The sequence below is a fragment of the Felis catus genome, chromosome F1 (genome assembly GCF_018350175.1).
Source record: "Felis catus isolate Fca126 chromosome F1, F.catus_Fca126_mat1.0, whole genome shotgun sequence".
Lineage (NCBI taxonomy): Eukaryota > Metazoa > Chordata > Mammalia > Carnivora > Felidae > Felis > Felis catus.
The window spans coordinates 31,156,266-31,182,793 of NC_058384.1; the positions used below are offsets into that span (position 1 = coordinate 31,156,266).

Consider the following 26,528-nt stretch of genomic DNA (forward strand, 5'->3'; position numbering starts at 1 on the left):
CCGGGGAGCAGCTTGAAGATGGGCCTGTATGTCATCTTTGTTTAGTGCAAGGCTTGACACACAGTAGGTATTCAGAAATAGCTGCTTAATAAGGAAGACTGCCATTTCTTTTTAAAGGCATCTACATTTACTGCCTATTTCCTAACCACCCCCATCTTTTCATTCCCAGCCACATCTCATCCTTATTATGCTACTGAAAAAGCTCTTGAGAAGGACAAAGATGTGCTGGCCTTATTCAAGCTCTCATCTTCCTGACTTGTCTGCAGAGTGAATCACCTATTTCTCAAAACAGTCTCTTCCTTGGGCTCCTGAACTGATGCTTTTTGAATTCTTGTTACTTTTTGGTCTTCACTTGTACTGGATCCTTCCTTCTTCGTGCTCCTTGCGACTGCTCTGCATCACAGCAAGTCTAGAGGTGGCTGCTGGTGGTGGTGGGATTCGTACAGTGATGTGCTGGTAACCTGGCTCCCTGGGGGGCGGGGGGGAAGCCCTGATTTGCAGCTTTTGTTTGCTCCATGGTGCAAAGACTCTCACCAGGACCGATTTCCAGCTACCTACATTTTAATGACCAGCTCACAAAATTCCTGAGTATTTAATAATTGGCTCCGATGAGCCTAACGCTGGGTATGCAGAAATGAATTAGACCAATTTGACATTTAGGAGGATACAATCTGTAATTCTGAGACAAATGTGATAAGCACTACTGAGGGCATTAAAACAAGGCACCACGCACGAGGCTGAGTGGAAGGAAGGTTTATTTAGGAAAATCTGTGAATACCTCTTACAGGAAGGAGGGAGGGTTCAAACTGGATCTTAAAAATGGTACGTAGAGAAATGGCTAGTAGATCAGGAAGACTAGGGTACAAAGAATGTGGGGTGCCAGAACGGATTCTGCCACTATCTAGTTTTGTGACCTTAGTCAAACTGGTTAACTTCCCCAGGCCAGTTTCTTCATTTGAAAGTAAGAATTTGATTTCCATGGCCCATTTCTGCCTTGATTTGATGACGAATCTTGGAAAGAGAAAGAAAATATGAGTGGGGAAGAAGGAAAAAAAAAAGAAAGAAATGTACTTAGTGTGAAACTTTTAGAAGGTCAAATGCTGCAGGACCTTCTCTTCTAACTCGTCCTGCTTGCTAGCTTCTGGCTCAGTCCCAATTATGGAAATCCCAACCCCATATCTGAGCAATTGTATGGTTTACTAAAGGATCAGTTCTTTTCTTTTAAACTGAATGAACATAGTGAATGCAAGTCAGTTCATCCTTCTGCTTTGAGGGAACAGAGGATTCTCCTTTTTCCTTACAGAGTATTAAAAAGATCCCACAGACTTCCCTAGTAGCTTATTCCATTTGAATAATTGTTATTATCAAATCTATCTAGAATTTCTCTATCCCCACATCTTGCCTAATCTTCTCTATAGAACTATTTAATCTTCATTCCTTTTCAAAAGCCTTTAAAAACATGAATCATAAAACATCCAGAAATATGTGTATAACATAAATGCAAGACATAATTATAAAGCAAACACCCATGTGACCACCAAGCTGGGGAAGAGAGAACCTTGCCACATCCTAGGAAGTCCCTGTTACTTCCCAAGTATACAACCTTCCAGAGGGATCCACCGTCTTGATTTATTGTGATCATGATCCTTGTTTTGCCTTTTACCACCCATGTATGTACGCTTCCATACTAGTTCAGTATTGCATTTTTTGTTAACACTTGACATGAACAAAATCTATCACATGCATTTGCTTGTTTCTTCTGCTCACCGTTCTAACACTCATTCTTGCTGTATGTAGCTAGTTTATTCTTTTTCATTTCATGATTAGTGTTCTATCATGAGTATCCAAGTTTACCCATTCTACCCTGGCTGGTTACCTGGGTTGTTTCCAGGCTTTGGCCAGTGTAAACAATGCCGCTCTGACCATCTTCGTTTTGGTGCCCTGGGCTTCCCTAGAGTACAGGGGTGAAATTGCTGGGTCGGAGGGTATGTATATCCTCATCTCCATTCTTCAGTCTCTCCCCTACATTTGTGAGCAAGTCTTTCTCTACTTTTCTTTTCTGAAGAATTTTGTTCAGAATTCTTCGCTCCTTTTTTCCAACCTTCAATCGTGTTAATCTTAGGTTCCTATTAACACACATTATCGGTACTGATGCTAGCTTCTAGTGCTGCGCATCACCCTCCTCTGGTAGTTAAGAATGGTTTCCTCTCCAAGAAGTAACATTTTTTCATTTATTACTCAAAGAGAAAATATATTTGGAACATTTTGAGAGTTCTTCTAAGTGTGTGCAAAATAGAAAGCGTGTATTTGATTAATAGAGGGCCAGGGACAAGTTTCTTTCTGTGAGGCATTATAGTATGGGAATTAAGACTGTGGGCTTTGAGTCAGACCAAATCCACAAAGTGCTGGCTATGTGTCCTTGGGCTGATTACTTAACCTCTTTGTACTTTAGTTTCTTTATCTGTCAAAATGTGGATAACAAATTATACCTACCTATAGGGCAATTGTGTGTATTACATGAAACAATCTATATAAATTTGGTCAAAAGAGGTTTATAAACTTGGTCTTTAAGGAGAAAGACAGCCTTTCAAAATGTAGTGAGGTAGTGAGGAGATATTCTATGAGTTTGTCTCCAGTGTTTATACCGAGCCTAAATACTTTTCTCACTCCTTGCTGGAGCAGCTGGCTAGGGTAGGCAAATGGGATGCCGCCTGTGGCCACAGGACAGGGTGAAATGAATTGGCCCATCTGGGAATCAAATACACAGCCCTGACTTTAAGCACTATTTAACAGAGTTCAGCGGGCAACATAACATGAAGAAGGAAAAAGTGAATGGGACTAGAAATACTGTCAAAGTAAACAGGAAGGCAAGAGGACACCAGAGGATAGCTCAAATTAACAAGCTGCTCTAAATGGCACCCTCTTGTGAAACTTGTTGTACAAGAGAGTTGGCTGCAACAGAAACCATTCTTAATCGTCAAAAAACCACATTCTAATTTTCCTTATCCTCTAGACTCTCCATATAGGATTCCAGACTTTGTTGCTTGTATCTCTTGGTTTTAGGACCTAGTTTTCCAAAGCCAGAAACTTAATTACAGGTTCAACACTTCAAGGCCAATACCTAATCGCCTCATTAGGGAGCTGAGAAATGTTTAGCATTGCCATCCTCTCCTTACCCCTAGCCTGAAGTTATTAACATTCGCTTCGACTTGTCTGTTAAGTCAACCCTTGTAAAGACAGTGATTTTTGGACTCCGAGTCTCTTACTTCCACATAAAGTTATCTAAATTCAATAAGGCTTTTGAGGAAGCGGCATTTCCAACTCGACATCAACTGGTGGGCCAAACAACGACCCATTACAGAGGCAACAATGCCTTACTGGATTTTAGTTTTAATTATTTCAGTTCCTGTATCATTACTATTTCACCGTTATGCTTAATAAGCCATATTATGCTTCTTATTAAATAATTCTTGGAATATTGTGAGTGCACTGTAGGTTATAGAAAAAAGGTAGAAAAGAAATTGAAAAGGGGAAGAGTGGTTTGGAATGATTATTGAATGATGTGTTATGACAATATTTGCTAACTACAGGTCAACATAGCAAGGCCAGATAATTTATTTATAGTTTGTTGTTTCAGTAACATATATTGTCTGGTAGTATATTGTTAGGGGAAGGGCTGATTTGTACAATTACGGTACTTTTACACTATGACTTTAAAAGTGAGTAGGCTGGGGCGCCCAGGGTGGCTGACTTTGGCTCAGGTCATGATCTCGCGGTTCATGAGTTCAAGCCCCGCCACTGGGCTCTGCACTGACAGCTCAGAGCCTGCAGCCTGCTTTGGATTCTGTGTCTCCCTCTCTGCTCCTCTCCCTCTTGCGCTCTCTCTCAAAAATAAACATTAAGAAAGATTAAAAGGCTGATAACAGGGAAAAAAAAGTAGCCCTATCATCTTCATTTGAATTGATAATTTTGGCACCAACCCATGAAGGGGGCTGAGCATGGTGGGATCATCTATTTGCAGAGGTGCAGATACCAGCTAGTAAAAGAATGCCCCATTCTAGAACTACAAGTTCCCATTTGGAAACCAGAGTCTTGAACAGCGGCAGTGGCAGTGGCAGCATAATTTGGTGCTCAGATGCCAAGAGAAACCCCAATGTTGAGTCTGAAACCTTCACGACTGGTATTTTGGCACTGGTGTGACACTGGCAACAGGTATCACTGGCACCACACAGAAGCCCCTGGAAGAATCTCATTAAGTGAGAAAAAAGAATCTAGAGTCTACACATTACTCCTCAGTCAAATGTTTGAATCTTGCATCCAACTAAGACAGCCACACGGCCTGCTTTGAGCTTCATCTCTTATTTGCTTCCCACTGGCCAGGGAACACAACAGCCTAACAAGTGATCAAGAGTCGGCATTAATGGCGAGCCAGCTGTGGCTTCCTCCCTAGGGGTGAACACGTGTTAAACAGTATAGCAGAGCTGGGGCAGCAGTCAGGAAATGGGAGGATGGGCTCTGTGTGAGCAAATGCGTGTAGGAGTGCAAATTTGTACAGATTTGCAAATTATACCTCTTTGAACATTGGCTGAGGCCACATATGAAATAACCTCTGTAATTTTCATGTGTACCTGGTGGGAAAGATTCATGAATATCAAACACCTGTGAAACTGGAGGGTTTTGTCCCCCCACCCAGAGGTCTATTTGCTCCTTTTGAAAAGTGTCAGAACTAGAAGACCGAAGCAACACTAACAACAACAAAAAAGCTTCCCAAATGATTCTTATTTAGTTCCCATACCTTTGAGGACCATGGCTCTAGTGGAACGAGAATGAACAGGAATGATTTAGAAACAAAAAGTTAAACCTTTATGCCCATTTATTCAATAAGGATAGAATCTTGCTCTCTCTACTTTGAGAATAATAGCTAACAGTAATTGTTCAATAAATGTTAGCTATTATGTGCCAGGCACTGTCCCAAGAGCTATACCTATAATAACCACACAATCCCATTTTACAAACGAGAAAAACCGCTTCACAGAGAGGTCAAGGAACTTGCCCAACATCACACAGCTAGGGCTTGGATTCAAAGCTAGGCAGTTTGGCTACAGAGAATATGTTTTTAACCATTATTCGTAATATTGTAAAGAATGTAATAGAACCATGCATGAGAAAAGCATTTTACTTTGAAAAGTTAAGGCGCTCCAAGAAGCTGTTGAATGAACTTCCTGGAGGGAACAGTCTATGTGGCTTCCAGACAGCACTTGCTACATTTACAGCTGCTCACAAACAACTTCACTCAAAGGACTTGAAAATCTGATCTTTGCCTGTTTCTCTCAAATGCTGACTTTAGTCTACCGAAGTGCCACAGGTAAAGTGACTCCTTTGACAACCGAAAACAAAGAGAACTCTGCAGACCAGGTGCCTCACACGGGGCTTGGCACCCAGGTGATGAATAAAATGTTGACTGAATTGAAAGCCTTCCAGTCAAAGGCACTTTGAAATGTGCTATTCATAGTCCACAAAATGGCTTGAATACAAATTATTTAGAATGTCAAAACAGGAAGGGGCATGTGGCAAGTTAAGGAAATTAAAGAGAAATGAAGTATAAATGGAATACTAAACCTTTGAAATTCAAAATAAAGAACCTGGTTATATATCCTTGAAATCCTCTTTCTTGGCTTAGCCAGGAAATGGGAGGGGTAAGCTCTGGGGATGGAATAAGCCTATTCTTTAATAATATAATACTTCTTATTTGTGTTCTATGTACTTGCTGTAAGCATACTGATCTGAACAAGCTGCTTAATATGCTCAGGTGATTTTTTTTATTTAAAAAAAAAAAAATTTTTTTTAATGTTTTATTTATTTTTGAGACAGAGAGAGACAGAGCATGAACGGGGCAGGGGCAGAGAGAGAGGGAGACACAGAATTGGAAGCAGGCTCCAGGCTCCGAGCCATCAGCCCAGAGCCCGATGCGGGGCTCGAACTCACAGACTGCGAGATCGTGACCTGAGCTGAAGTCGGACGCTTAACCGACTGAGCCACCCAGGCGCCCCTGATTTTTTTTTAAAAGGCTGACTTTACCCCACCACATTCCCTAACGACCCTTGCACTTTTTAACAGGCATTTAAACATAGCTCAGAAATAAAAAAGGCTTTTCTGCCACTTTAGACAACAAAATGGTTTCCTTAGAACAATGCTGAGCTTGTATTCCTAGCACTACATCTAACGAAGCATTAGACTCACATCATGTCCAGCAAAATGTTGTGTTTGGCCTCCCCATAACTTTTATCCAGTATCTAAAGAGCTAATAATGCATAAAGCAGGGTTTTCCATAATTCCCAAGAATTTAATGAATGATGGTCAGTTAGTTCACAATGTGGCATGATCCAAACCTAGGCAGCCAAAGAACCTCGTATGGAGACCTGTTGAGAAGTAGGGAGAGCTGATGAGCAAGAGCTCACTGGACCCATATTCAGCCCTTTAATTGCCATGTGGAGGACAATAACTCAGTTTCCCCAACATGACATTCTCCTCTAATCTCTCTTCTGATGCACAGCTGTAAAATGCTGCGCATGCTACCTAGTTGTGAACTCATTCTATGAGGCTACTCAGCCTTTGCTTTATGAGCAGTGTGAAGGGAAGTCCAGGAAAAATAGATCTGAGAGTAGCAGTTTATCTGCTAGGATAGGCTCTCAAAAAGCATATGCTGAACTGATATATGACCTATACAAGATCATGACCATAGGCTGATTTCAAGCTGGGGACTAAACAACACACACACACACACACACACACACACACACACACACACACACACACAAAAGTTATCTCCAGGCATCCATATTGCCCAGCTGAGGTTTTAAAAAATGCCTCCGATACTGGGTTTCCCGAAAGTCTTAGTGAAGTTTTAAGCTTTTAGGGCTAGAGATGGGGTAGTGAGCTGAACTCACCCTCTGCCAGTCCAACAGGGATAGCTACAGATGGTTTTGATTTATCATCAGTTAAATGTGCAGCCCAGATTAAAGGAAACATTTTAAAGGACTAATTAGTCAACCCTCACAAAAGTAAATTAAGGGCCTGTGATGAAACAGCCAAAGGAAACTCTAAAACAGCACTGTAGCAATAATGCTTGGAGTGTATTCAAATGGAAAAGCTTGGGCTGGAAATACTTGTTTAGAAAAAGAACTACATCACTCCACCCTACTTCATCAAGTAATTCAAGCCATCTTAAGCGCTCAAGGTCTGACCAAGCAAGACAATATTTATTAAAACTTCTTTCAGCTTGAACTAGATCATATCCTTGGGAATAAACAAATTTTATTCAATGAACAAGTAGAAGGGATTCTTGATTACTACTATAGTTCTTTTGTGTAGACTGCTTCTAGGTTAATGCAAAAAGCTCAGAAAAGGATATCAGATAAGGTAAAAAGCTTTATTATTCAGGATCAGCTCAAAGTCTGACACTGACAGAGGCAGGGATAATTATTATCTCATTACATTTGACCTTTGGCACCCATTTGAAGTACTAGTTTTACAAGTGGGACGTGTTACAGCCAGTAGACTCTCAGCACAGTTCCTGCCAGCCACATTTACCCCAATTTCACTCAGCAGAGCTGTTAGATGTTCAAGGATACAAAGAATGTAATTATCTAGTTATCCTTTTTCCCCTCCACTTGGCGTTCAAAGCAAGAGACAGATATCATTATTAGTAGATATGGTCATAAGCAACACCTTCCCATAGCCTAACATTCAAAAATCAAACACCAATTATAAGTAGAATTCCTAAATACTCAGTTAATGCTATGGAGTGCTTTGTTTCAAAAACAGCAATTCTGTGGCTTCCCTTTACTTATTTTTCTCCTTGGAGAAAACCACACGTAATCAACATATGTAGTGCAGGTTGTTACAAGCTTGACTTATAGGAAGCAAAGGAATTAAAAAGTTGTCATTAAGAACAGATTTTTAAATTATGACAAAAATATGAATAAACTCTACACATTTCTCAGGGTTATGGATAAAATGAATCAAGTTTCATGATTGTTAGGGGAGTCCCTTCTAAGGATGTAGCACATAGAAAGTACATGGAACTTGTTTCTATGAGCTTAGAAAGGGGACAAATATAAAACAACAGTTCAATTCAAGATGATCGACATGTAACTGTTGGTTAAAGGAGAAGATGCTCAAGATATTCTGTACACTATTAACTTAGAGTCAGTCTAAACATCTTCTACATTAAATATCTAGAGAAATTTCCATGAATTTTCAGCTCAGGGCTATTCTAGAGGGTCACTGTTTTTTGTTTTTTTTCATATATATACATGAAGAAAATCCAAAAAATCAAGTTAAAAAGCCAAGAGTTGTTTTTTAGGTTCTGGGTTTTCAGTTCAGACCTATCTTCTTTTATAAAAGTATCAATCAGAGATGATTACTTTTTCTTAAAATCTGATGACTTGTATTTTGAAAAACTTGCAGCCCCTAGAGAACTGAAGATGATTTCACACCCCAGCTTCCATGCAGGACTATTGATTTTATAAATATCTTTGTCTAGTAAGTGGCAAAACCATAACCTCTTATAGAACATGATGTTGGGTTGCTACATAGTAAATTGCTTAGTAAAAAATATAAGGGTCATAGTCTCATATGGGAGATATATTTGGGGGAAAAAGGCCAAGTAAAGGTTTCTAGTGTTGTTCTCCTAGTTTCTCCAAAGCGTTGACATTTATCACTGCTCTGAAAATAAAGATGATTTTAACTTAAGAAGACTGTATTTTAACACTGAATCAATATAAATGTACTTATCTGAACATCACATTTTTACACATACTAAAAACAAAACAAAACAAAAAAACCAAAAGTGTAGTGAAAAGATTATATAAATTTTAAATGAAATTATATTTGTTTGAGGCAGCACAGATCCAGGGGTCCCCAGCAGAAGACTTCTTCAGCACTTGGCCTTCACAGACAGGCCTCCTGCTGTGACCAGCAGATATTTTCCACTGTGTACCCACAGTCTCAGAGTAACAAGAGACAAGTCTTACTTTTTGCCTCTATGAGCTGGGATGTCATTATTGTAGAGAAGAGGCATAATTTAAAAAGTGAAGACTACTCATTCAAAATGTTACAGAGTGACAAACTTACTTTATGGAATTTAAACACAGCATTCACCCCAAGGAAGCTGCATATAAGCTTAGAACCAGAGGAGGTAAGCTTCAGAGTTGAAACGATTTTTCTCTGAAAATGAAAGAATGGTAGCTTTCTTAAAGATCAGAGTTACTGAATCACTCTGTTGTATTTTTTGTCTTGTTTTAAGGGGCCAAAGTTCAGTTAACTCACTCAGATTAGAATCTATAATTCTGTTGACTGTTCAGGACTACAGTAGTCATCTTGAGATTTTCTATGGAAGTATGTACAGATTTTCCTCATGGAGCTGGGAGTAATAGTGACCTAGAAAAAAGAAAGTTTAGATTTCAGAGATTTTCTAAGATAAAGTTCAGCTGCTACTTCAGCAAGTTATCAGTAAAGGGTATTTTAAGTTGGGATGCCTAGAAATTTGATTAGTCAGCCAGCTTTCAAGTTCCAAATACTTTGAGGGCAATGTCTCTTTTGGCTGATTTGTACTGAATTTAATAAAAATTTAATAGATGTATGTAAGAATGGAAGGCATAGATTTTTCATGTGAACTGAAAATATTTACCAGTTAAACCTCCTGATAAGACCCAAAGGCTATAACAACCCTCCTCTTTGAAAGAAATTTGTAAATCACCTCCCCCCCCCCCCCAATTTACAAATGGGACAGGGATTCAAATGGCAGCTGCTACCCTTTTCTGAGGAAGTCTTATCATTATGCACATAAAGAAGAAAAACCTTCTAAAGAAACTTTAGCTTCAAAGATTGAAATTATAAAACCAGAAATACATGGGACTGGCACACTATTTTTAAAAGCCTTTATAATGTACACATTAGTGAAAACAATTTTTCACTGAAATTATTTTTCTGATAACACACAGCTGAGATCAGTTCTGGAAAAAAAGGATTTTGGTCAGGGGCAAAAAACAGATACAAAGATAATTTTAGGAGAAGAAAGAAAAGATTCCTGATAGCTGTTTTTTTTCCCCATGTTCTGTAGCAAGATCTTGGTTGGATTCTGTGTTTTAAGTAATCTTTAAAATATTTCTAGTTTATTTTCCCTAAAATTATGGGGCAGGCTTCAGGACACTAGGGTGGGGGATATGAACACTTATTAAACTAGAGCTGGCTTGAGGCTCTCCAGCTTTTAGATTGAATTTTAATCACTGTACCACCTTCTTAACACAGAGCAAGAACCACTATGAATCAGAGCAGAAACTTTGTGAACCTACCCACCCCCCCCACTTGCAAACTGATTACCTGAAGCTTTCTAGTCCCTCTGACCTGTGCCCATACTCACTCGATGCTCATAGCTACTTCTCCCTCCACCATTTCAATAGGTCGTTTGCTTTTTAAGGTTCACAAACCTATTTCTGCCAGCAATATGTGTTTTTGAAATTATTTAACTTCAATATTGTGTCAGTCAATGAAAACAGTAGTCCTAAAAAGATAAGTGAAACTAACCTGAATGTTTAAAAAGTATAGATATAGATGAATTGCCAAAAATACTGGTGTGAGCAAGGTGACGGTAAAAAAATGGGGGGAAAATCATAAAAATCTGGAAGGATTCTGCATTTAAATTGCTTTAAGTATCTAAGTTTCACTGTATTTGAAATAATCATAAACCATAATGACCAAACTGGAAATCTATTCATGGATGTTGGTAACTTGCCCATGAATGTCAGTTTTATCTATAAAAAGGGGAGGGAACCTATAAAAAGTGGTTGCCAGGGGCTGGCGGATGGGGAAAAGAAAAAAAAACAAAAAACGCAGGGGTGGGGTGGGGAGGGAATAATGCCAAACAAAGAAGAGGGAAGATAATTTTGAATTGATATATTAGAGCATGATGAAGGCTTTGAGGAAACAGACACCAGGGCTGAGTGGTATGGACCTTCACGGAAGGGATTTTAATGGGAGTAAATCGGGTTGCTAGATAATGAAATACAGCAACACCTAGTTACATTTGAATTTCAAACAAATAACCTTTCAGTATAAAGAATTTTTAGTATAAATATGTCCCACGCAATATTTGTCCTGAGTTTTTATGTGCTAAATCTGGCAACCCTAGGTATAAATAGATTTACTGAAAGAAAAAAAAAAAAAAAAATCCTGACTTCTGAGAAGGGATTTGTGCTTGACCTCCTCAAGTTAGAGAATCTATGTTCTCACTGGCTCCTTTCAAGTTAGGAAATGCATCTTCCCACCACTGCCGACTTACCGGGCCTGGAGAAGTCTTTCCACTCTGTCTCCTAGAATTGGGGGTCTGGGAGGACGGACTTCGGGGAGATGAATTCTCAGCCTTCCGTTTGGCCGCCATGGCCAATAACCAGTTTTTATTCTCCGGGGAGCTATTCTCTTTGCCTACCACCTCAGACCCTTCTCCACAAGATCCCAAAGGAAGAGGTAGTGTTCCGCAGCTTTCTGAAGCATAAGGACTGGCGGGAGAAGGAGGCTCTGAGATACTCATAGTAGCTCCTTCAATCTTGCTTGGTTTGGGAGGACCTAGAGAGTCCTTACCAAGGTCTTCTTGGCTACCAGCAAGGCAGCACAGATCCAAATGAAGCTTTTCAACTGGGTCATCAAGCTCAGTCACACAGTTGCAACTCTTCACACACTTCTGTTTCACACTCTCCAGACAACTTGAGTCCAGCCTCCTCTTGACTCGATTTCTGGACTCAGAGCAAGCCACTGCTTGGGATGATTTTAGGCTCACAGGAATGAGGGCTTTTCTTGGAGAAGTGATCTTGGTTTCAGAAGCAGGTGGCGTGATGGGTGGTGAGGAGGATGGTGTTCGGGTCATCCAGTTTCTAATGGACATCTTGAAAGACGAGGGTGGCTTGGGAGAGACCGAGGACACAGAGCCTCTTCTGCTGATGGGAGACCGGGCTTTGGCAGGAGGGGTTTTAATAGAGAATGTGGGAGTATTTGAAGGAAGAGGGAGGTCTCCTGCACAGCTTGGAGCACAAGCTGCTGATGATGGGGAAGAAATAGATGGACTGCTCTTTACTCTGGGGGCTTTGGCAGGAGTGCTCTGGCTACTTGTCACCGTTACTGAAAAAGAACAGAGGGTCACAAAAATCAGAAGAGAAAGCCATAGAAAATCCCTGAATTCTCACCAAGGAAAATTATAGCTAACTTACTCATATAGGAATGGATTTCCCAGTGAGTCGATTACATAAATCACTTGATTCTTACCACACCCTTTCAGCATTTTCCTTCCCCTTTCCTAACTGCCAGCCTCCCAACCACTCTGTTGTAAAACATTTACTTGTAATAATCTAGAAAATATAGAAATATTAAAGGGAAAATTTTAAAGCATCCAGGTACACCACTTACGGCATTTTTTCTATACTTGTGCATGTGATATATACGTTATACACCTCAAATTTTTTCTATACAAAAGAGACCATAATGTATATACTATTCAGTAACCTGCTTCTTAGCATATAATGAACCTTCCCCACATTAATATAGATGTACATTATAATTTTTACTAGCTACCAAGTATTCTAAGGTAACAGCAAGACATTTAAGTTGTTAATGATATTTTGTTTTCACAAGTAATGTTGCCATTACAATTCCTGTATATGCTTTGGAGCAATGTGAGGGCAGGGGGGCACTGCACAGTGGTTCCCAAACATAAGTGCACTGGTCTAAAATTTGGCACGACCATTTACTACTGACTTGAACACAACCCTTTACCTCCTCTGCTTCTGCTTCAGTTTCCATATCTGTGAAATGGAGAGCTTTTAATGTCCACAGGAAATAATCCCATCAATTGCTTGTTAAAGTTATTAGGCCTCACTTGGCTTTCCACCTTAATTTATAAATGGCTATTTTCCGCAAGTCAAAGAATGCCAAAGAACATTTCCAAAACCAAGTGCTTGCTCTCAGTAAAGCAAGTCAGTGGACAGAACTCTTCTCTATGTGTCCTGTCCCTTGTTTACAAGCAATGGCAAGCCCTTGAGGAAAATTCTTCTAAACTTCATGCTTCTTCCCACTGTGGCCCCGCCATAGACAACTCTGTATTTTCTTACTTTCCTTCTGAGCTTTCTAGATTTCTGAAATAGTGTTCCTGTCTCTAGTAACAAGGAAAGGCCATCAATTATTTCTAAGTCACAAACTCTTTGAATTATAACTCTGATATTTAATTCAGTTTAATTACTGAATTGCATTTATATGCAACTGAGTTTAGGATGAGCTGACATAAGACAATCACTAGAATACAGATTCACAAGCACTAATTTCAGTCATTTAGTTACCCTGTATGTTCTACCCTGTGCTTTTTACTCATCAAGCAGTTTTGCCTTGAGACAGAGAAATTCTACAAACTGACTTTTGCCTAAACTTTCCCCATCAACTATACGTTCAGAAACGGCCAAAGTGATACTGCTCTTTCAATTAAGATCATTTTACTGGAAAATCCCATTCTGGAGTAACGTGCTACAGAAGGACAGTTAGTGACAGGGACTGTCCCTGAAGCATCTGGTGATAGTTCTCATCTTCTAGAGCTTGATTAGTCATTATTTCAGGAGGACAGAAACTTTTCATTTGTTTCACTCTTCAGCACAGATCAACAGTCACTGCACAGTCCCTACAGTTATTAGTTCCATGAGAGTGGGCTGAAGGGTAGGGTTAAGGCAGAAAGGCCTAAAATAACATGGGTCTTAGAACAGGCACCTTCTAACACAGGATTAGGGGAGAAGGAAAAGCGGGGCCCTGGGCTAAGCAGGTATCTAAGTTTCTGATACCTGAGCAGCAGACATCTGAAGTGTTTACTAAGGGTCAGAGGGAGATCTGATGTGGTGGAAAGCTGGGCATTTCTCTTCCTTTAGGATGTTGAATGGAGGAAGGAGTGGACCATGGGGTTTCAAAGAGAAGATTTTATTAACTTTGAAGGTTAACAAAACTCTGCACCAAATTTCAATCTTTTAAAAAAAAATAGTAATAAGATTATTAAGATAATAAAATTTCATGGTAAAAAAAATTCAGTTTCAAAGGGAAATTAAGCGAAAAGTAAAAAGCCCTCTTTTCAACTTCATTTTACTCGTGTGCATCCCACAATTTTCTAGATGCCTATTACCACACAAAGGTATATCAGATCTTAAAAACCCAACAATGGATTATTACACAAACACACACCACATACACACATTCTGCAATTTCTTCTTTTCTCTAAACAGTGTTTTTCTCTATATCTCTATAAACTTAGACACACTGCATTCTTTTTAACAGCTACACAGTATGTCACTATATGGTCCCTCGATTTAAATATAACATGGCCGGTAGTACATCATCTACTGAATCCCCATTGACCCGAAGCACTGTGTGAGATCTGAGGACACGGTATCACAGACTGCATTACTGCCCTAAGGGCCTCCTGCAAGTCAGTGCTTTTGAGGAATTATAGAAAGGTTACTAATAATCAGTCACTTTGCAGCTTCTTTCTGTATAAGAGTTTGCCATTTGGCCTCAGCCTACCTTTCCAGTCATATCATGTACTGCTACTTTAGGATCCTGTTACAGGAGACTACTCACTGCTTCCTGAACAAGCTGTGCACTGTCACATCTCTGTCTTTGTTCATGTGGCTTTCTTGCCAAGTCTGCCCCTTCTTGGCCAGGTAAAAATTCTCCTCATGTTTCAGGCTCTGATGACAGCCGTTAACTTCATTGTGAAGATTTCACAAACTTCTTTCCTCCTCTCCCACAGGAAGTAGGCTCCTTTTGTTTATACAGCTAAGAGAAATGTTTACAATGTACTACAGGGCTTTTGTATCTGCCTCCTGGACTAGACCGTGAGCACCTAGAAGGCAGGTGATGATGATTTACTCATTTTTAGGTCTAGGGCCCCTGTAGTACCCAGCAAAGAATTATCAAACAATGTTTGTGAAATTTCATTACTGAGAGGGATGACAGTGAGGTTCCATGCATCAAAAAACAGACTCTGTAAGCATTCTGCAGACTTGCAAGACTATGGCAAGCACATGAGATAGTACAGGTAAGGTTTCCTTCTCTTCAAGATAAGGACAATCATCTTTGTCACTCAATAATGCCTAGACCAGAGGTTCTCAATCCTGGCTGCATACCAGAATTACTTGGAGCTTTGTAAGAATACAGGTACTTGGCCCCCACCCCAGACCTACTGAATAATCTCTGGGGACACACAAACTTTTAAAAAGCTCCACAACTGGTTAAGATGCACAGCCAGGGTTGAGAACCATTTGCCTTGACAGTACTGAGATCGCTGGCTGAAACAGTGACACAATAGTAAGCGATAGAGCAGGTGCTGGCTGGGAAAAGTAGGGCAGAGGGAAAAGGCGCTGTGCCTCGGGTTTAAAGCCTTCTAGTTGGTGTGTTAAGAGGGCCAGAAGAGAAGATACGAAGCCCAGGACAATAGTGAAGGACTGGGGTGGCAATTAGAAGCTTGGGAAAGCAGAGGACCATCATTTTCAAACTGGTAGTGTGATTAACAGCAGCCACTCTGTTGCTGGAAGCTGGATTACAGGGCTGAATAGCCAATGTGCCAACCTTTGGCATTCAAGTGGGGTTGATTTTCTTTAGTGCTCTTCAGAGTAACTCTAGCAGCACCCTGAATGGAGAAATCTTGGTTGGGTCTTAACTTGAACTATGCTTTCCTATGTTGGGTTTTAAAGGAGGCAGTACTGGAGAGTGCTTCCAAGCATGCACTCTAAATGTTTATTTATTTTTTAAGAAATGGAGAGACAGAGTGTGGGTGAGGAAAGGGCAGAGAGAGAGAGGGAGATAAAGAACCTGAAGCAGGCTCCAGGCTCTGAGCTGTCAGCACAGACCAAGCACGCACTCTAAAACCAGACTGCAAGTGTTTGAAGTCTGGTTCTACTACAAACTTCACAGCTGTGCGGGATCTTAGGCGAACCTAACTTCCTTGAGCTTTAGTTTCAGCTGTTTGGGAAACTAAGTAAGATAATCCAAGAGGGTCTTTAGATTGTCTATGCTCATACTCAATAATGGCTGAATGTGGTCGCTATTATTATGGTCCAAACTTGGTCAACATGTATAACTCTTTTTGTGACTTGGCTTCCAAAACCAAGAATAATTAATGATACACTAAAAATAATTAAAAGCAACTTCACTTTTCATTAATACTCTTAAAATGGTTACAGCAATTAACATAGAAATGCCACCTCTGGGAATCTATTTTAATGGGATGAGGGAACCTTAAATTCAGAAAAAAGTTTCACAAAATTTTGGAAACAAAATGTCCAACTACGAGAGAATAGCTAGATAAACTGTGGAACATTTACTCAGTGGACTATTTTAAATATTTTGCTAAAAAGATAACACAGAAAGTGCTTAGAACATCATGTTCAGGGAAGACATCCCCAAGAAATCCAAATGTATTTACAGTATAAACATGATTCTATTAATAAGAATCTCTGTGGAAAAGGAGGAAAATCTCAAAAATAAGTTAAAATGTTAATTAAAATTATTTGTGAGTGGTAGAAACACTGATGGCTTTTTACTCACATGATTCTTCTCTTTTTTGTTTTCCCAAATTAGGGATAGATAAGTAAATATAAAGACAAGGCAGCTGATAGACATCTATGTTCACGGATCACAAAAGTTAACACATCTTTAAGATGGCAGTATTCCCCAAACTGAACTATAGATTTGATATAATGCCTATCAAAATCTCAGGGAACTATTTTGTAGAAATTGACAAGCTGGTTCTAGTATCTGTATAGAAATACAAGTGACCAAGAATAACTAAAATAATCTTGAAAAAGAAGAAAATTGGGGGACCCAGAGTTTCCAATTTCAAAAACTTGCTACAAAGCTATAGTAATCAAGACAATGTAGTATCAGCCTAAGGATAGACATATACATCAATGGAACAGCATGAGAATCTAGAAATAAATCCTGACATTTATGGTCAATTGATTTTTGGCAAGGGTATGAAAATAATTTAATGGAGTAAAGAATAGTCTCTGTTAAAAATGATACTGAGAAACCTGGATATCCATGTATAAAAGAATGAATTTAGATCCTTATCTTATATCGTACACAAAAATAAACACAAAATGGACCAGATGGCTTAAAACTAAAAATCTCTTTGTGACCTTGGGTTAAGAAATGGTTTCTTAGATACAACATCAAAAGCACAAATTGACAAAGAATAAAACAGATAAGTTGGATTTCATCAGAATTAGAAAATTTTGTGTCAAAGGACATCATTAGGGAAGTAAAAAGACAACCTACAGAATAAGAGAATATTTGCAAATCGTTATATGACAAAGGGCTTATATCCAGAGTATATAAAGAACACTTACAACTCAACATTAAAAAGACAAATAGTCCAATTAAAATTTGGGCAAAAGATGTGCAGAGGCATTTCTCCAAAGAAAATATACAAATGGCAAATAATAAGCACAGGAAAAAATGCTCAATATTGTTAGCCATTAGGGAAATTCAAATCTAAACCACAATGGATACCACTTCACATTCACTAGGAGGGCTGTAATTAATTAGACAATAACAAGTGCTGATAAAGATACAGGGAAATTGGGACCCTCATTTTGGATAATGAAAATACTCTAGAATGAGATTGTGTTGATGACTGCCTAACTCAATATACTAAAGGCCACTGCACTGTATGCTTTAAATGGGTGGACTTATGGTAGGTAAATACATCTTGACAAGTCTCTTAAAAAAAAAAAAAAAGAGCCTCAAGGGGGAAAAAAAGTTCAGGAAATAAAAAGTAACAGCAGTTTACTATCTAACTCCCTTCTGAATAGAAAAAAACCAAAACCAAAAAGCTAACTCCTGTTCAAACCAAAATTATGATCCTGTATTGGGAAGACAGGGGAATGCGGAGCATGCAGAGGCTTGGTAATGGTGGGGACACAGAGAGCAAAATCCTCATCTCACAAAGTGAGACGTCAGTAGATAAAGTTGAAAACAAAAAAAAAACAAAAATCAAAAGAAACAGAAATGCACAAATACTATTTAGAGATATAGACACACATATCAAAGAATCAGCTAGAAGATTTGAGAGTGGCTGTCCCTGAGAAAAGGGAACTATGGGGCAGGGCATCTGGGGACTGTTTATCTCGTTCACTGTTGAAGGACTCGCTGGCTTTTTAAACTTATATAATACTAATAAAAGAAAAATTTTTTTAAAGAGAGGAAACACCAAAAACTAAAAAATAAAGGCATCAAAGGCTTTACTAAAGCAGACCTACAAGTAAAAGACCCTCCCCTGGAATCCAGTTCTGTTTATAGCATCTTTTAAGAGACTAAAGAACTAAGTCATTAGAAAAATGGGCATATATTCGGTCTCATCTTCAATTCCCCATTAGCTTAGGCCTTGATGGTTAACGTAAAATGAATCTTTAAGCTTAAATTTCCAGCTTATTACTATATATCTGTTGGTAACATGAGAATCCCCTCTGGCTGGTCCAGTGCTTGGAAGAGTTTTGCTCTTGGTGCACTATCACTCTCTTCAATACTGTCTCTGTCAATTCATGGTTATTACAAAATCCACATACATGGTCTTTCCAATGCCTTGGTTTCTATAGCCTTGTCCTTTAATTCACTCAAGCCACTTACTCCTTGACCTTATTACTACCAATCTGCAAATCCTGTTATCTCAGTTTCAACCACCACCTATATTACAGTTCACTTTAGTGCTCAATCTCCAAAATCCCTCATCTCTAGGGGATCCTCAATTCATTTATCTTCCCACTTTGACACTATCCCCTAGTGCCACTATATGCTCACTTCCTTCCTTACCCAGTTTAAATCCTGCAGTCAGGGGCGCCTGGGTGGCGCAGTCGGTTAAGCGTCCGACTTCAGCCAGGTCACGATCTCGCGGTCCGTGAGTTCGAGCCCCGCGTCGGGCTCTGGGCTGATGGCTCGGAGCCTGGAGCCTGTTTCCGATTCTGTGTCTCCCTCTCTCTCTGCCCCTCCCCCGTTCATGCTCTGTCTCTCTCTGTCCCAAAAATAAATAAACGTTGAAAAAAAAAAAAAACTTTAAAAAAAAATCCCGCAGTCAACCATTACAACCATCCTCTCATATCTACCCTCAACTTCCTTGGCCCTCCTCTCTTTACACTTGTGGATTTAAACCACACCTCTGGTTAAATGCAACTCCGCACCTATAGTGTATCTGTACCTGGGCAGCAGACAACCATTAGACACTGCTCACTTGCAATTCATGACCACTAGCCTCAAGTTGACCCACTGCCCAACAACCGTATTTCCCTGGTCCACTTTCTCTTCTTTTCTCTGCGTGACTATTTCAGACTCACTTATCTCTCCTCAAATCTCAACCACTTCCTCCCTTACCCTTATTTTCAGTTGATGATCCTGATTCCTATCTTACTAAGAAAATAGAAGCTATCAATTTCCATAGGTTCTGACCTACCTTCACTGTGCCTGTATGTTCCACCTTCTAATTATTATGGATGAACTATCCACACTCTTAGCAAAGTCCTACCCTTCTACTTGTGAATTCGATACCATCCCTTCACACCTACTTGAGAACACTGCTCTAGTAAATTTCCCTGCATCAAGTTTGTCTCTCTATAGGATCCTTCCAATCACATACAAAATGCTATACTGCTTAAATAAAATTTTTTTTAAACATTTACTTTTGAGAGACAGAGTGCAAGCAAGAGTGGGGGAGAGGGGGAGGGACAGAGAGAGAGAGAGAGAGAGAGAGAGAGAGAGAGAGAGAAAATGAATCTTAACCAGACTCTTCACTGTCAGCACAGAGCCCAACATGGGGCTTGAACTCACGGAGTGTGAGATCATGACCTGGGCCAAAGTCCGACGCTTAACTGACCGAGCCACCCAGGTACTCCAAAATGCTATATTCCTATTAAAACAAAACAGAAACAAATGCTGCTTCTTCCTTCAGCCACCACTTTATTTCTCTCCTTTCCTTTCTAGCAAAACTCCTTGATAGAGCCTTCTATACTTGTAGTCTCCAAGTTCTCTTCTCTGATCCTCCTGAACATCCATCAGACCATGACACTCCACCAAAATTGCTCTCATGGAAGTCACCAAATAATCCCCACACTGCCAAATCCAAAGGTCATTTCAGTCCTTGTCTTACGTGGAATGCTAAAACATTTGACCAAATGGATCCCCCTCTCCATTACTTACTTGGGTCCCAAAATACAGTACTCTCCTGGTTTCTTCTCTAACTTCTCTTGCTGTGTCTGTTTCTTCACCTCTCTAATCTCTAAACATTGGGGTGTTCCAAGGCTCAGACCCCAGACCTATTCTCTACCTTAGCTATAGCTTCCTTGCTCTATGATGATGGACCCCAAATTTATAGCTTTAGCCCCAAACTGCAAAATTAACATCTAACTGCCTCTCTGACATCTCCATTTGAATGCCTAATAATCATATCAAACAACATATCCAAAGGGAACTTCCGCTATTCCCTCCCAAACCTGTTCCTTCTGCAGTGATTCCTGTTTAGGTCAATGGCAATTCCATTCTTCTAGTTTTACAAGCCCTAAGCTCTGAAGTCATCCTTAGTAATTCTCCCTTACATCCCACATCTGATTCCACACCATGTTCTGTTGACTCCACCTTGTACATATATCCAGAATTTGAAGACTTCTTACCATATCTTTTGCTACCCCTCTGTCCAAGTCACCATCATGGCTTCCTGGATTATTTCAAAACGACATTAAAATTAGCTTCCAGCTTTTATAACTGCTCCCTTTACAATTTGTTTTCAACACAGGAGTAAGAATGATCAAGCAAAGTCAGATCATGATACTCGTCTATTTAAAACCCTGAAATAACTTTTTGTCTGTCAGAATAAAAGCCAAATTGTAGAAGAACCTCATTTCCCATTACTATTCCCCTCCCTCTCCTTAGCTTGCACCAGCCACAGGGGCTATATTAGCCCCTTCAAGGAACAAAAAAATATGTCAGGCCTGCTCCTACTTTAAGGCTTTTGCACTTGTCTGCCTGGAATATTCTTCAAAATGTCCACGTGGCTCACTATTTCACTTCTTTTACTCAAATGTCATCTAAACATTTAGACCTCCCTGGGCACCTAATTTCCCAGTGTTCTTTTTTTTTTCTCAAGTACTCATGATTTGACATAGTACATATTTTACTTTAACTTGTTTCTATGCCGTTCATACTAATCTGTAAGCCTCGTTTATGTCTTTGGGTTTTTTGATTCTTTTGTTCATTGCTAAATCTCCAGCAACTCAGAACAGTGCCTAGCACATAGTAAATGTTCAATAAAAATTTTGAAAATAAATCCACCACTGGATTCCAGTGCTTTGTATAGATGATAAACATAGTAGTGCTCAGAAAATATGTATTGAAAAGAATGAATGTCAAAAAGATGGTGCTTTCCTTTAAAAATATACCAAGACAAGATGAAATCTAGCTTATCACTCTGTACTGTAGAATGAAACCAATTAAACCATGAACAACTTAGAAAAATGCATGGGATCCTTACCTAGGTCAGCTCTCGCCTCTTTTTTCTTCTGAGATGCCCAACCCACTATGGAGAGCTTATCTCCTCCTGATTTCTCCTCTAAGCCTCTATTCAAACGCCAGATTTTCAGTGTATTGTCATCAGAGCAGGTAGCAATCTATGAGAACCAGGAAGGGAGTCAAGAAATTTCAATCAAAGACTTACAACAAAGGAAAAATTTTGTAGATCTTAAGGACTCATAAGGAGAATTATTCTGTCTGACACACCAGGATATAGAAAATGATATCTGAAAAATCATATACTTCCATTCTTTGCTTTCAGGAATCACCCCAGATTTCCAAAGGACTCTCTATAGTTTCTTAATAATTCTGCTGGCATGTCTTTCATTACCAGTCATTTATTACCTGACCTAATGCCCTACTATAAAACCAAGTTCATTTCATTTTTGCCTTAAAAACTTGGGCTAGTCATTATCTTTATAACTCTCTATAGAACTATGACATATATAATTATAATACCTTTTTTACTCTCCCTCTTAAATGATAAACCAGTACATGTCACCATTCAATTTCTACCACTTTCTTCTGAATTATACATGATCTGGCTTACTGCTAAAGTAATGGGATCATTTCCAAGATCAGGCTTAGTTCATGACTCTAGGAAGCTGTGACAAGTAGAATGAAACCATTCCTTTGAGATTCTTTTTAAATAGGTAAAGGAGCGATCTGGGAAAACAACAAGTTCACTAGGCTGGAAGAAGTTAAAAATAACCTTTGCCCCTTTAAAAATATCTGACCATTCCCGATCTTGGTCCCAGCCTTTTATGGCAGAGAAAGTCCAGCCTGAAGAGCTTGTGGCAAATGGCCACTGGTACCAGAGCTGTTCCCCAGCATTTGTTTATATAATTTCTCTATTTCAGTCACTAAAGAGAGAGAAAAAAAGTACACACGTTCTCTTAAGTCTTGGCCCCCAAGAGACTGGCAGCTTTTTCCTTTCCTTACTGGGAGGCCAAAAGAAGACACACATATTTAACTGCTCAACAAGAAATGCCTGGAATCCCCAGTTACTCTATGGTCTATTAATAAGAGTTATTAGTTCCAGAGCACCTACTGTGCATCTGACAATTTACATTTTTTAACTTGTTTAATACTCACAATGTAAAAAACCTTGAACTCAAATAACCTCATCTGCAGATTAGAATAAAGTTGATCGCCCAATGTCACCACAATTAAGTGGCAAAGCTAGAACTGAAATATTATGTTTTTCCAATTTCAGAGGCTTTTGTTTTTATACCATACTTACCTTCCTAACTCTAGGCTGGGAGCAAAATTATTTTATTTTAATGTTTATTTACTTTTGAGAGACAGAGAGAGACAGAGCATGAGCAGGGGAGGGGAAGAGAGGGAGAGGGAGGCACAGAATCCAAAGCAGGCTCCAGGCTCTGAGCTGTCAGCACAGAGCCCAACGTGGGGCTTGAACCCAAGAGCCGTGAGATCATGACCTGAGCCAAAGTCGGACACTCGGACACTTAACCGACTGAGCCACCCAGGTGCCCCTAGGAGCAAAATTACTTAAAAAAAACTTTTAAAAGGGTAGTCACTAGATGAGTATAGGTAAACAGCCCTGTCATTTCCTAGGAGTCTTTCCTGTGCATATACATGAGGACAATATATGGTGGTTGAAAAAAGATGACATAAAACAAAAATTAAAAAACCATCCCAATTCTACAAAATAGAAAATATATTAAAAGCAGATATTTCACTGGAAGTTACATGGAATCTCAGAAGGAAAATGTCATTGGGATATAATTATTGGTGATTAAAACGATTAAGTTAAAAAAAAAAAAAAGGCCTATCACGAGGCTGACCACAGAAATGGTTATATAGGGATACAGAAATAAAAAGAAATCCACAGCAGTACTGGAAAGCTAGCAGAGATGCCTTGAGTAGAGCAGACCATAAAAAGTTTCTGGAAGATAAAAAACAGATGGGAACAAAACCTCAAAACTTCATACATGAAAGGGGAGATCTCTACAGAAGTGAGATTTCTTGTAAATCCCAATAACCCAAAGACCAGGGGAAGTAGAGGCCAGGAGAGTGACTGGAACTTGGGCCGCTATTGTATGAAAGCCCTACATGTACATAAAGATTATGATTATGTTTCTGGTCTTTCTACATTTCAGGATTTTGTTTTTAAGTATTACTGTTAATTTTTTTTTTAAGTGAGAAATGTCTAAAACATTTTAGAGCTACTTATGTAGTTTTGCCATAGATAACCTAGCACATTAAGACTTCACAGCAAGCATTGTTTAGGCATGTGAACACTAAATTGGATTGTGAAGAACAGTCGAGATGTTACCTTTAATATGTCACATTGATAATATGTAGATAGTTAATAAAACTAGTTTTTTCACCTTAAAATTTTCTTTTTACTTTAGAGTTTCGGATAAAATTTAATTACGTTAAAAACTTAATTCTACGTTTAGGAAAACAATGACTTCCAAGGAATCAAGAAATCCATTCTTATTCTTTAGTGTAAGTTTCTCTACTGGTAGAGAAAAGTAGAATGTGTATGATTAATGCTGACATAGATCCTGGATGGCCTCTAGTTCTTTCGATCTCTACTTAAACATTGAAGTCTGTATAACACTCAAAATAACCTTGGGAAAATCTACAAATCTGTGATCCACTTTTTAAATCAACTACAGAGATTTATTTACAAACCTTTGTGAAGTCTGATGGACACCAGCACACAGATGTGACCTCTTGAGAGTGACCCTGGAGTACCGTAGGAGGATGCCAGGGTGTGGAGACCTATTACACCATCAAAAAAAGAAAAAAACAAGTCAGCAGAGCAGTGCTAGGTCTCCCAGATAGAGCCTTTGAATCTCTCCATATTTGTGCCTTAGATAGCTTTGTTACCAAACGTCTCTTAAGTATGCCTAGTTATAGCTCAGAAAAGAGTTCCAATGGGCAAAATATTTCTGCCACCGATCTGAGAAAACAGATATGAACTCAGATACCAGGACAGGACTACCTAACTATCTATATATATTTTGACTAAAATTCAAGAATGACATTTTCCCTCACTTCTTAGCTGGTAACTTTCTGCAAGGATGGGGTTCAGCTGCTAGGTAGTGTGCACTTCAAGGGAGCCCTGTTTTTACATAGCCTAGGCATTTTCAGATCTTCTCTAATCAGTGACTTCTGGGAATACTGCATTAACTAAACCCTGAAGGCATCTCAGACATACTACCAGTTCTCCTGCAACAAGAGGACAGTCTTTCATCCAAAAGACTCACTGATTTTTACCAAAGTCATCCCTTCATTTTGAAGGACTATAAACCATATACTTTTACATGGCACTTTGGTATCCTTTTTGTAAAAAAAGAATCTTTTACAATTTCATTTTGGTTAATTTGATTAAAGAACTCTTGAATTTTCAGTTAAGTTCTGCTATGTTTTAATGAATCAAGGGTCATATTATGCAGTATAACACACATGACTAAGTATCAGATTCCCCCCCCTCACTGGATGCCATTAGTGATCAGCATTTGACAGTTGATTCATTCGAGAGCTGTCAATCCCTTTCAGAGGCCATGGGAATTAATCAGCACAATATGGCACAAACTCATTTAACTATTATTAGCACATGTGTTTGAAAAAGATAAAGTATTCCCTTTTCATTTTCCCAAGGCTCTGAATCATTGCTCATCTGTATGAAGAAAGTGGAGGCGACTCTGGAAAGAATATTTGCAAGAATGACTAAGTAAACTTAATAGATTTCCTTCAATTGTAGTGAAGATATTCAACACACTGATTCATAAGGTTCTCCAACTCAATCATTACTACTCCTCTCTTATCTTAGGTTAAATGGCACAGGTAATGATTCAAAAAGCAAAAGAAGAGAAAGAACAGAGTCTAATTTGCCTTGCTGGGTTAATTAGAGTTTCACAGAAAAAGCTTTTTCCTGAGTATTAACAAAAAGGATCTCACTTTCTGCCTCCTACAATGGCACAGAGAGCAATAACTCATTCTCTCACAAGGTAGCATATTTTAGAAAAGACTTTCATTTCAGGAGTCACAGAAATTCTCCATCCTTCTCTCTTTGGGATGGCCCCAGCCCATTAAGTTTCTCTTCACCCAAGGCCCAAGCAGGATGGGTAGCAGCAAATTAAAAGGGAGAGAAAACCCTAATGTTCTTTTGACCCTCCCTGGTAGGAACACATTACTGCATTGGTTTACTCTGCTTATGGCCTCTAGCTTGTCATTTCATGATACTGGCTCTTCTTCAATTTCCTAGGCATTATAATACCTAAGGAAACCTAAATGTGTATACAAAGGATTAAAATAAATTAAAAAACAAATAAACAAATATCCGCCAATAGAATCCATGTACATTTTTGCATTTACCTATAGGATCTAAGAGAAAAAACAAAAGATCCCTTGGAAAAACTTTTTACAAACTGGTAAGATAGGAATAATAATGACAATAAAAGTCAGCATTTGTTGAGCCAGGCACTTTACATAGCTTCAAACGTGGGGGGAGAAGGTTCCTCCAAAAGTTAAACACAGAATTAATTACTAGACGACCCAGCACTTATATTCTTAGATATACACACAGAAGAGCTGAAAATGTATGTTCAAACACTTGTACATGAACGCTCATAGGTGCTTTATTCATAAAGCCAAAAAAGTGAAATAATTCAAATATCCACCAACTAATAAAGGCATAAGTAAAATGTGGTCAATACATACAGTGAATACTCAGCCATAAAAAGGAATGGAGTACTGACACTTGCAACAACATGATGAATCTTGAAAACACTGTGTGACTCTATGTGTAGGATATGTCCAGAAGAGGCAAAATCATAGACAGAACAGAGGTTAGTGCTTGCCAGAGGCTGAAGGCAGGGAAGAACAGAGAGCGACTCTTATTAAAAGGTATAGTG

At 39.1% G+C, this 26,528-nt stretch overlaps 1 protein-coding gene across 9 annotated transcripts in view; it reads right to left on the minus strand.

The window, feature by feature from the left end:
- Nucleotides 1-738: 738 nt before the first annotated feature.
- DTL (denticleless E3 ubiquitin protein ligase homolog) overlaps nt 739-26,528 on the minus strand; it is a 48,780-nt gene continuing 22,990 nt past the window's right edge. For 3 of the 9 annotated variants that reach the window (XM_011290974.4, XM_019821837.3, XM_006942787.5), the window contains exons 12-15: nt 24,301-24,390; nt 21,599-21,734; nt 11,342-12,174; nt 7,411-9,441 (exon numbers count right to left, since the gene is read on the minus strand). In XM_011290974.4, the coding sequence (XP_011289276.2) occupies nt 9,343-9,441; nt 11,342-12,174; nt 21,599-21,734; nt 24,301-24,390 (1,158 nt within the window). In that variant the 3' untranslated portion in view covers nt 7,411-9,342. Of the gene's footprint in view, nt 1,012-7,410; nt 9,442-11,341; nt 12,175-21,598; nt 21,735-24,300; nt 24,391-26,528 lie in introns of those variants that run through there. The other 6 variants (XR_006591382.1, XR_006591383.1, XM_006942786.4 and 3 more) reach the window with 6 other exon arrangements.